Raw genomic sequence first — 12,316 nt, 5'->3', positions numbered from 1 at the left:
GTCTATTCCAAAATAAATGCGTACATCTGACTTGTGTACGGGTACAAATAAGTATTAAATGCACAGATAGGTAATAAATGCACATTCAACAGCTGGATAAAAACTTAAGAAAAAACCAAATAAATAAGCTATTACAGAACAGATATGCAACTTGTTACCTGAAACAAAGTTTAAAGGTAATCTTCTAGGTGAAACTGCTCTGGGATGCCTTTTACTAACTTCTTCATAAATCTGAAGCCTCTCTTCTAAAGTGCCTATTATCAGTAAATATAATAGATGTAAGTAACAGATAAAAATCTATTCTTCTAAATGTTTTTAAATGTCGAGAGTTAATTTAGCTAGAAGTCTTACACAGTTTAGATTTGGAACAACTTTAACTGGAAAAAATAGGTCAAATTGTTTGTCATAAACTGTGTAAAGCTGTGTATTGAAAACACTGTACGTACAATACACATCTACCAGCATTAATCACTGTGAGGATAAACTGCAAGCAGGACAATTACCTTGCACATTCAGCCGTACAGTACCAGAGTTTGCTTTCTTTCAGTTACATGCTGTGAAGACCCATTCACACAGTAGCTTGACATTCATAGCTTCAATTAACTGGTTGTTTTTTTCCACTATGCATTTGTTTCAGACATACTTAAAAGCATTCAGAGAAATATACTGCATTTCTAAATCATAGGTATACAAATAGCATACTATACAAGCATGCCTTTATTATAGGTTCTCTGGTGGCAGCAAAAACAGGGCACAATACTGCCAGTGTAAGTACTGAGCACCAGAACTCTTTTATACCTTAATGTCTAACAAAAATAAAGCTGCTTAAAGATTTTCTTCCCACTCCTCCCCTTTCCCCCATAATATGCTTTGGAGCTCCAATGTGGTTAGAACTTAAATAAAACTAATCTGTTGCTTTGAAATGACATGTTCACATAATAAAGATCAATTTTGCTTAAATATTAAATTCATCAAGCAATTTAAATAAGACTGAATGTACAGATCAAGACTATGACACAACATATTTAATCAATATATCTGTTTTCCTTTCATAAGAAAAACAATTTATCTTGTCACTGAGCTCAGATGTTGGGGAAGGGGGGGGAAATATGTTACCCAGTGGCTCCAAGAGTCAAGTCAAGTTCTAAAAGTTATACTAAAATAATATTTGGATTGGAACTAAAGCATATAAAAGCCCTAATTCAAGTCACAAGTTGGAGCTCCAGAACTTACCATGGGGGAGGATATAGTCCTAAGACCACCTAAAAAATAAAGTAGCATTATTAGTTTTATAAATTAGTACAGTTTTAATCTACATAGGATTTTAATTTTTCAAATAAACTAATGGATTGGTTCTTTGTTAGGAACTACACATTTTAATCAACATGTATCAAACAGAATAATCAAGTTCTTGGGTAATTTAGTTTCTGAGACAACAATCATGATGTTCAACTCTACGGATACACTAGGAAAACCACACGAAGGGCAACACCATTCTCCACATGAATGTAACAAATGCAATCATTTTCTTTTCCCCAGTTACAGGCCATATTCCCAAACCTTATGAAAACCAACTGTAAAACTTCCTAGAAGAAAGCTGGTTGAAAAATATTCATAGATATTATAGTTGCATTATAATATCCTTGTGGGCTTATGATTTATGATGTCATCAGAATAACTCCAATATAACTTCCACTAATTAGTGAACAGTGAAATACAAGGAAACCTTTCCTGTGTGAAGGTAAACGCTTGGGAAAGTTACCACTGCAAAACACTTATTATACTGTAAATTGTTGCAACATTCTAATTTAAAAAAAAAAAGCTATTTTCCTGGAAAGACAGAACAGCAGTAATGTGAACTAGCATTGGAATAACAAAGATTTTATCACCTTTTCCTCCAAAGAACAATCAACTTAAAAAGAAAAAAAAAATTTTTTTTTTCAGATGGCCTATCTTTAAAAGGCCATCCGAAATAGATATTTGAGTATTTCTCTACACGCCTGTAGAAAGCGGTACCACCTAAACAAGTTTCAGAATGAAAATTTTACGTTGTGGTGTATGACAGTAGTCTGACAATCAACTACTAGACAGAAATCAATTGCAATTTGGTTTCCAAGTTCATGTGTCGCAAGGAATGTTCTCTGTGTAAGCATGTTAGCAAATGCCACCTTTAGCTCCAAGAAGAGAAAGACTTGCTGTTGGTATTTTCATGCATTCAAGTTTTTCAGTGAACATTTTTTAAATGGATAAACACAGTAATATCATATTCAAGATTAGAAAATACATAATCTTCTGCTGAGTAAAGCTTTTTAATCTGAAACAGTAACGTATCAAACAGGAGTATACCCAATATCATAAGTATTTTCAATGTATCTGTGCATCTTAACTTACTAGGTTGTAGGGCCTTTTCCAAACCTTCGTAATAATGCCAGTTTTCTGCATTCCGCTCAATTAATTCTTTGTATACTTCACCAGCTTCTTTAAGTCTTCCCAATTTCAGTAACACCTCTCCTAAAAACAATGCATTAAAGAACTGTGAATTACAGGAGAGAACACTGATGGCTTGGAAGTTTAGAAAACTAGACACATAAAATTGTGCTTAATCATATGTAAATAGTTAAAGAGGCTTTATTTTTCCAAACATTACAAGTTTACAGGTGCTACTTGAAGCTACCACACATAGCTCAACACAGTTTGGAGCATTCAGCACCTGTGAAAACAGACTTGAATGTCTGCATCTGAGTATTTAAAATAGCTGTTGGGATTATCAAAAGAAACAAGCAACTCTTCCTTCCAGGACTCCAACATACTATGATGTCACTTCTTACCAGGCTGTTTACCTAACTACACCTATATTTTTCACACCAACTAGCTAGTTTTTAACCAGTTAAATCACACTAGTTTGCTACTAAGTAAATAGTTCTGCTGGGTCTTGCTTGCATGGAATTTGTTTTCTTCACAGAGCAGTCCATGTAGTGCTGTGTTTTGGGATCTGTGACTAAATGTTAGCAGTAGCATAAACATTGGTGTGTTACTAAGTGGTACCTGTAGAGCATCGAGGCTTTCTCTTTTTACGCCCACGATGCCACCCAGCAAGCAGGCCAGGGTGGACAATGAGGTGGGAGCAGACACAGCCTGGACAGCAGACCCAAATATGCCAAAGGGATATTTCATGCTAGAGTGTCATGCTTAGTAATAAAAATTAAGGGGAATGAGTGTTTGGGCAGCTGGCCATTGCCTGGAGACTAGCTGGGCATCAGTCTTGCTTATGGGGAACGGTGAGGGATTGCCTTTGCATCACTTGGGGCTCTGGGGTTGGTTTTTTTTTTTTTCCCTTCCTCTTTCCTTCACTTAAGCTATCTTTATCTCAACATGTAAGTTTTCTTGCTTTTGCTCTTCCTACTCTCTCTCCTGTCCTGACAAGGGAGGCTGGGGGAACTGAGTGAGCAGTTGTGTGGTGATTACTTGCTTGGCCAGGGTCAACCCACCAGTCGTGCAAGCAAGGAGCAGCTAAAGAATACATACTACTACACTATATAATTGCGCATATTCAGAACTCAGTATTAGCACTTCAAATCCACAAAACAACTGTGGGTTATTTTTTAATCAAAAAAGTCAACTTCAGTATTCACTTTAAGTAGGGCACCACAAGTAAGTGCATTAGAAAGCTTAAGAAGGAAACAAGAACCTGATACTTCAGTCAAAAAAAAATAAATCTGTCTTTGTACTACAAACAAGTATTCTTCACAAGATTCTTCATGAGATCAAAACTGGGTTAATACTAGCTCCAATTTATGGAAAGCTACTCTGGTATGCACCAATACAATAATCTCTGATATCTCCTCTGTTCCTGTGTCAACCCCAGTTAAACTACCTACATCCACTACCCACTTTGGTAGGGCAAGTTACTTAAGCACAGAATGGTAAATCTGGTGTTATCGGTTTCCCTATAGTAGTTGTTTCAAATCAATTAAAGTTTTAACATACTTTTTCTTTTATTGATTTACCGTATCTGAAAGCCAGTAACAACAGTTTAGAACAAAATTGGCTGAGGAAAGAAGAATGACTTACCTTTGATTTCTTCTACTATTAATTTATCACATATTTGCTTTTCATATGTCTCTATATGTTCTAAAGACTCCTGAAATAGATCTGCCTCTCTCATCACTTGATTTTGATATAAAATCAGTTCACTATATTCATAATCTATTTTATTAGGAGGAATCTGGGGGGGAAAAAAAGCAATAGGTTAGTTAACATTTACCTGTACCTCAACTGTATGCAATATTACAGAACACAAGATTCAGGCTACAGAATGTATCACGTCTGTTAATACACCCATCCAAAAATTCAAAATTTAAACCTCCCATTATTCACAGTCAAATTAGATTAACTCAGGATATCCTTTGTTAAAGAACAGTTTACAAGAATTCCTATATTTCTTTCTTCTCTATCACTAGCATAAGCTAATTAAAAACAGACTCATTGCCTCCTCTCATACAATTCAATAAAATTTGAGAAGATCTTGGTGAACTTTTCCTTCTGAAGGACTCACGTACTCCACAACAATTCTGACCTAAGTTCCATGGCAGATTGCTGGGATATTGCGATATTCGTTTTCAGCATACAAAAAATCCTGGATCAAACTATTTCCAAGACCAATGATCCACCCAAATACTGGCCATAGCTTGACAACCAGAATTTTTCAGACAGGGAACTTACACTATTTCTCCCTAACCGAGTGTTCTCTGTACTACACTTCAATCCCCCAGAAAGTGCAGTGCACAAGCATGCAAAAAGCATTTTCAAGCAACAGAATTATTTTGAGGTCTCCTGCCAGTTGTATACCTAGGACTTTGCCTACAGGCAGTAAAACTAGTGGGTCATCCACCTTCTAGTGATGAATCAGCCACTTAAACAGGATGACATTCAAAAGTATTCCTTTCTAGGGATAACTTCCTAAAGTGTATTTAAGCAATGAAAAGTCTTGCCGGAGTTGTTACAATTATTTTATACTAAATGTTCTTCACAAATACACACAGAAGCTACTTCAATTACAAGTAGATTGCACAAAATTTCAGAGACCAAATGTAGAATTCTGCAGACAATGCCCAGCAGATCTATACAACAGTTTACTATGTGAAATATACTGCCTCAGTAGAAATTGGAGAAGGAGAGACAGTTATAGTCTAACATGATTTTTTTTTAATAATAAAAATAGATAAGAAGCAGCTGAGCTTGATAAATGTTAATGATGCTTTCCCATGACTCTACATACTTTGCTTCTTCCTGAGCAAGCAACGCTTGAAGTCACATTGGTCACCAAATGGTTTACTATTACTTTTCAGTTCCCTGAGTAAAGCTTTTCCTCTGTCTCCTTTAAAGAACCAAATAATTTACGAAGCAACAAAAAAAATCCCCAAAACATTAAACTGGTTGGAATTAACATTCATATTAAAAGAATCCTGTCCTAAACCACTACTTCCAGCCCTTCCCTAGAGCACAGATCAATTTTATGAGAGTTAACATTTCTGTTTACATGGGCTTTTAATTTTTAGAGGCCGTTTTTGTAGTACTGTGAATTTTTAGAAGGAAGATTTCATTTTGATTAGTTCATTTTGAAAAGTTCTGAAATACAGCATCACTAAATAACATTGTAAGGAAGTATGTATCTGACAGCGAACATCAGTTTTGGGACTGAAAATAACAGCATTTAAGTATTTTTTAGTAACTTCTAACATATAGCAAATGATGGCTAATGGAACAAGACTAGACATTACACATACTCGAGTCAGCAGGTAGCATGAAGTCCTACTCATTTCTTAAAGTATATTTCCTCTACCTGCAGCTCCATTTCTGTTTCCACCTTTGCTCAGTTTTTATCCACATTGAACATTGGAAGTCACTAATAAAAATGCTTTTCAGGTAACTTTTTAACTGTTTCACAGAATTGACACATGCAACAGGGGTTAAGTATTTAATCACGTCTTCCTGCTTACCCTCACTGCAATACCACAGAGCACCAATTTAGTTCTTTCTCCTTTACTTCTCCCATAAAAATATCCTCTCCAATACAATACATGTATCTAAATTCCACAAGTAGCACAGCTTTTTGGCACATCATGAATTGGTTTTAGGCCTTCAGAACATAGACTGCCCAAAAAAACCCTTAAAAAATGTATATATAAGACAAGAAACAGGTATCAAGTAATTAACCTTCTTGTAGTTCTTCTGGCCTGGCAGGACTAACAAAAGAAATTATGAAATGTCAAAAAAAAAAAAAAAAAAAATCAAATTAACTCCCTCTTACACATGGGACAAATCAACCAGAAAGGTACTGCGCTTACTGTTGCTCCATTTAAAAAGCCATTTTTAAAGGTAATTTTAAGAAAAGTTAATTTTTAAAGAGATTTTGAAATCTCATCGGGTTAATGATGATTTAAACGTGCAATTCATCAGAAGGTAAGCAGCTTATAACCCCAGTACTTATTCTTTATAAGACAATCTGATTATTTGGATTAAGATATCTACAAGAAGTTTTTCCACGCCATTGTTATTGCTGCACAATACATCTTTACTCCTCCCTCCCCCCAGAAGAGTTATGATTCTTGCACACGAGATGTCCAACTTTCTCTTGAACTCAATTCTGCTGTTTCAGAATAAATGTCTTCCTCTCCTGGACCAAAAAAAGAATCAACTTTACAACTGTAGATGCCCTAACATAACTGTCACTGAAAGAATGTGACAAGATGCAGCCAAAACATACCTAAGAGCAGACCCCCAAAACTCCAGAGGTTTTCTGTCCATATCTGTAATTGTGGGCCTGATGCAGAAATTAGGAATAAAATAAAAATTACGAATAAAAATTTTGTTCTGGAAAAGAAGAAAGGAAAAATGGGACATACAACAGTAAAACAAATTGCATAGTTGTTTTACACCTTGGTTCCCAAAATTTAAGTTCTGAAGTGACTCTTAAATCATTTGATTTAACTTGGACAGCACAGGCTGTTGTATTTCCTGCAGTGATGTCTGCATTCAACCTCATAACCTGTTTTTGACTGAAATATTGTGCATCTGGTTAATTTACAGCTTTCAGATGACAGGCAATGTTGATCTGGATACACTGAGACAGAAAATTCACCATTTCCCATGATAACTTAGTCATTAGAATAAATCTGTCAGTGATAAAAAGTGATTTATCATTTGTATTTGTCGCTCAACTTCCTGCCACTACTTGTTCCTTTATTTTTTCCCCACTAAGCAATCTTCCCAGCTATCATTCTTCCCACAACCAGTATTTAAACTGTACTAGAATCACCTAGGTTTTGGGGGGGTTTTTTTGGCTTACAGTAAACAAAGAATCTCTGTCCTTCACTAGACAGCATTTTCTCTGGTCCTCCTATCTTTACATATTGTTCTTTTCCTTTTCCAACTTTTTTAAAAAACAGGGTCATCAGTAAGTCTCGATCTCTCAGTAATCAGTGCTCTATAGAGAAAATCCCTGCGTCTTCTCAGAAATGAGGGTGTTTTTTGCTTTTCACCCATAAGCCTGCCCTGAGGGGCAATCTAACTGCAGCCCAGATCAACAAAGGCAGTTCACTTCCCTCTATTATTCCCCTTCCTCTTTCCCCTCTCACCTCACAGTTGTTCAGTTCAGCCAATCAATCCTTCAAAAGTGTGATTATTTTTCTGTCACTTTGGCTTCCTGAACCAGCCCTCCACGAGTCAACCAGTGCTGCACAAGGAAGCAGTGGGAGCACACAGGAAAAAGTCAGACTGCTGGTTTTGGCAACAGCTTGTAGCTAGATTAGCTCCATTACTTTGTAATGCTGCATCTTCAGATACTCACCTACAATCACTAAAATAACAGTTCCTTGATCTTTCTCTTAGTTTTACTGCTTGGTTTTTGGCTGTGTTAGTTCACATCTGAATGGACAGAACTGCCCAAGTAATCCAAGTAAATGAATATGATCACCCTACATCACCATTATTTACCAGTTATTACAACAGCAGCATTTTACATTTAGTTCTTTATTCATTAACAATAATGGTAAACAGTATCAGGCCTAATACAGATTGCCATAAAACTCCCCAAAAACATCACTTTGTTGAAGATTCCCATTCACTAGTGATTTGGAAACCCCTCAGTCTTTCAGCCTTCCTTTTAAACCTTGGACAGTATCACCCTTTTATCACAGTCACATGCAAGATTTATCACGTCAGGCACAAAAGTTCATCTACTGAGCTGGAGCGCATACAAAGCACAGGGCAAGAGGGGAGATTTGGAAAGTAGAGCAAGCAAAGTAAACCTCCTCAAAGATCAGTGGAGTACCCTAAGCTCAACTATTTTAAGTGCAAGGCTGTTAAATATCAAGAGACTGCACAAACAGTGCATTTGGGAACTACTGTGGAAGAGTCGAAGTGTGGCAAAATTGAGCTGTGAGTTTGCTTGGGCTCTCCTGACTATTCTGGACCCAACATATTCTCTCTTCCAGTGGCTGGGGTTCTATATGGGCCTGCACTCCTCAGGGAGCTAGCATAGCAATGCACAAGACTATGCAAGAAAAGTGAAACTGCTGTGGTCATCCTTATTGTTAGTGTTTTGGGGGAGAAAACACAATATACCACTTAACTGTCTCTATCAATCTCAAAAGAGAGGAAATGCTTGACACAAGTGATTTTCCTATAAGCTCATGTTGTCCAGCATTTGTAGCATAATTCTGTCCTTTAGTGCTTACCCACCCTTTCCACCATTTGCCTGTGACTGATATCATGCTAATTGACAGTTAAGCAGCTCATTGTTCAAGTACAAACTGTTTTCCTATTTATGGAAATTTTCCAAATATTTCCAGTTTTACTAAATATGGCATCAGAGCTTGAGATCTTCTCAGGATTTCTTTGTTTTAGGGCAAGATTTAAGATTGCGATAGCTTGCACAGCATACTCAATGGATTTAATATGATCATCTATGACAGATGGTATTTCAATCTGGCTTAGTCACTACACTGAAGAGCATATCTTCATGACTGCCCTCAAACAAGTATTATTTACACACAACCTTCTAGAAAAGACAACAACATTAACAGCATCACTTCCATTCTCTCCAAGAGGCCAATACCACTGGTAAGCCCTCTTAGTCCTTGAAGGAACCTCAATTTCTTACACTTCATTTGCAGTTTTCCCATATAGAATATATTCTTCCTATTTCAAACAGTCATTTCAACACTGAACTCTGATTAGGCTCTGCTGACTTATTCAAGAACCATGACTTTTTGGCTGTCAAGCCAAAAAGATGAGCCAATTTGCCTTTAAACTTATTGTTTTAATTTTTTATTCTATGCTGAAGTTACAGCTCTTTTGAAATATCAAGCTAAATATACCTGGCTTGCAATAACCTTTGTTTGACCACAATACATGATCAAGACACAAACACTAGTCCCTCCTAGCAATTATTAGTTTCCTTTCTTACAGTTAGTCCCATTCTGGCTGTATAAGATCTCAAATGCAGTTCTCTGAAAGGATGCAAGATTTTTGTGTGGTTGTTTTTTTGTTTTGTTTTTAAAAAAAATTCACAATCTATAGGTCAGGCAATAACTTAGTATCTGCACATGATGCTTCCAGCGCACCTCCCAAGCTGAATGCATCTATAAACATTTTTTTCTTTCCATGTTACAGAATAACCAACACATCCGTTCAGTTAATTCAGACTTTATAGTTCTGCATTACCATAACAGAACAAGGGAATGGTCTCTCTCAAAAAAGGTTATACTCTGTCATTTTAGCATTGTACCATTTGGTTTACTCTAACAAGTTTCAGTAACACCAAATCTTCTCAAACAAAAAATGTTCAGCTATGCTTTTATGTTACTTTGATACCATGCACTGATTTTAAGTGCATAATATACAGATGCATACAAAGCAATGAAGTTGCTTTTCACATTCTTTGTAGATATGTAATGGCACCGAGGCTACAGCAGAAGAAAGGGCAAACAAGCACGTCCAACACTAAACAGTATTTTCTCAGGTTTTACCTACTGTAAAGGGACAGGATCATCACAGGTTTTCTTTAGCTACAAGCCTCACAAACATTGTTATTCAGTTACTCCACATCAACCTACCCTTATATCCTCAACCCTAACAGCCTATTGCAAGAGCAAAAAGTATTCCTGTATAATTTGCATCAGCTGTGAAGCTCCTGGAAATCTTTCTGCTCAAAGCAGAAAGCTCCACAAGGAACAACTTGCTTCCTAATTCTTAACTAGATCCTAATTAGTTCTTCCTAATTACAAGGAACTAATTCCTCTCTTGTACATGAAGTGTTCTCTTTCCAGAATAGGAAGGCTTACCTGTTGGGTTTTCCTAAACTCTTCAAGTAGTTTTAAGGCCATATCATAATCTTTTAGTAAGTGGTATGCAATGGCATATCCAATCCAGGAAGCCCGTTGTGTGGGGCGCAGCTGAAGTAACTGGTATCTTGTCTCCTTCAGTAAAAGAAAAGCAATTTAAAAACAGAGATGATAAAAAGAGAGTTACTACACCTTTAATCGTGATTTACCACCAGTATGACTAATATTTTAAAAAAACCTTTCCAAAGCTCTAGGCAATTTTTGAAATTCTAACAGCATGGGGTAAAGCAGCATGTTTCTGTCTCATAGATCTGGGGACTACATTCTAAATACAGGAAGCCATGTGCACAAAGCATAAAATCTATTTGTTGGGACACAAAAGGTGTCATTTTCTAGAGTACCTCTGAAGGGCCTAAATTATTCCCAAAGATAGATCTTTGAAATCTCAGAGGGGTTTCCATTAGAAAGCACGAGCTCACTGCTACTGAAAGAGCAGTCCTGCTCTCCTCATGTCTAGGCGCAAGGTCCTCATACTGCTGCACTTCTTCTCAGACCCCTTTCCCAAGTCAAATATCCCCAAGTCAGTTACTCCCTTTCCTTGCATTAGCAAATTCAACATCCTCAGTGAAGGAAGCCAACTAATGCCAAAGCCCACAATCCAGTCCTCTGTTTCACAGGAAACGGAGGATGGAAGAGGAGCGGGACTTTTCCCTTTCACAGCCAAATCAGTTCAGACATTTTGAAACCACTAACTCTGTTTTTAGACAAACATTAAGGTTTTATCATAAATAAAATCAGTATTGGGATTCAAGAAATCCATCATCATGGGGCAAGTTTCCCCACATACTCAAAAGAAACATCGTAGTATATTTCTCACAAAAAACACCTTCCATATATGCACCCAAAACGCCATTTGCAGCACTTCATGATAGCACAGTAAGTACTCCTACTTGCTAAGATTTGTCTTACACTTTTTTTTCCTCCATTATTTTAGTGAAAAATGAGTTGTACAAGGTGATCCACAAGTCAAATTGTACAGAATAACTGTACTTCTAAGTACTGTTCTCAACATTATATGGAGCCTTGCTGCAATACGTTTTCATGCTTTCCTAAACAAGAGCTTAAAACACTTTTGAAACAGCAAAACCAAGCAGCAACAGAATTACTACCTGTAAAAGACTTAATAATGGAATAGAATAACAAGAGAATGCTAACAGCAATAAATGAGAATTCAAAGAGAATACTTACTCGATATCCTTCCAAATCCCTCATCTGAATCTGCAACAGAGAGAGATCTCTCAATATCTGTAGATTATCTTTATCTAGTTTGAGTGCATTTCGGTAACACTTGATGGCTTCATCGTATTTCTTATCAGAACGTTGCAGAAGACCATAGACATGCCAACCTAATCCACGTTAAGGAAGATATTCACAATTTTCACAGAGTAGCTGCAGTGTATTTGTGTTACAGAGCAAACAACTTGACATCTTCCTTGAAAATCAGCTCCCTTATAAATTGATTTTGATTATTGCCGCCAGACTGACACACTTTAAAATATTAAATGCTTCCTAATAAGCAACGAAGTCTCATTTAAAAATCTGCTGTTAAGTCATATTCGTGCCATCCCAAACCGCTGTTATACAAACTAAATGATCCAAACTCTACAAGACCCAGAAGTTGTTGCTAGATGTATTGTTTAAAACATACTACTGTAATTACAGTAGGAATTCTCATTCCTAGAAGTGTCTCTTTTTAACAATACAGTTGGCACACAAAGTTTTACTTTTCCTCACTTGTCTATCTGTAACCTCAATTAGTCTCCAGATTTTACAGTAAGGAATAAACAGAGCTACACTCCACTCACTGACAAAAGGAAATCTTAGTATTTCTGTGCATCAAAAAGACTTTGTCACATTCTCAGCATCTATGATTTCCATCAGTAGCGTGTCGTTTCTACAGACTTTTCTCT

The 12,316-nt window shown here is 36.6% G+C and overlaps 1 protein-coding gene across 3 annotated transcripts in view; it reads right to left on the bottom strand.

The window, feature by feature from the left end:
• The window catches only part of NAA16 (N-alpha-acetyltransferase 16, NatA auxiliary subunit), a 59,926-nt gene that overhangs the window by 41,510 nt on the left and 6,100 nt on the right, over positions 1 to 12,316 (bottom strand). For 2 of the 3 annotated variants that reach the window (XM_009646716.2, XM_035902102.1), the window contains 5 exons: positions 11,595 to 11,752; positions 10,347 to 10,481; positions 4,072 to 4,225; positions 2,392 to 2,511; positions 159 to 254 (listed from right to left, as the gene is read on the bottom strand). In XM_009646716.2, coding sequence (XP_009645011.2) covers positions 159 to 254; positions 2,392 to 2,511; positions 4,072 to 4,225; positions 10,347 to 10,481; positions 11,595 to 11,752 — 663 coding nt within the window. The remainder of the gene's footprint in view (positions 1 to 158; positions 255 to 2,391; positions 2,512 to 4,071; positions 4,226 to 10,346; positions 10,482 to 11,594; positions 11,753 to 12,316) is intronic. The other variant, XM_035902103.1, reaches the window with a different exon arrangement.

This window comes from Egretta garzetta, unplaced genomic scaffold (assembly GCF_000687185.1).
Source record: "Egretta garzetta isolate BGI_Z169 unplaced genomic scaffold, ASM68718v1 scaffold779, whole genome shotgun sequence".
Classification (NCBI taxonomy): domain Eukaryota; kingdom Metazoa; phylum Chordata; class Aves; order Pelecaniformes; family Ardeidae; genus Egretta; species Egretta garzetta.
This window is presented reverse-complemented; position numbering and strand designations above follow the sequence as displayed.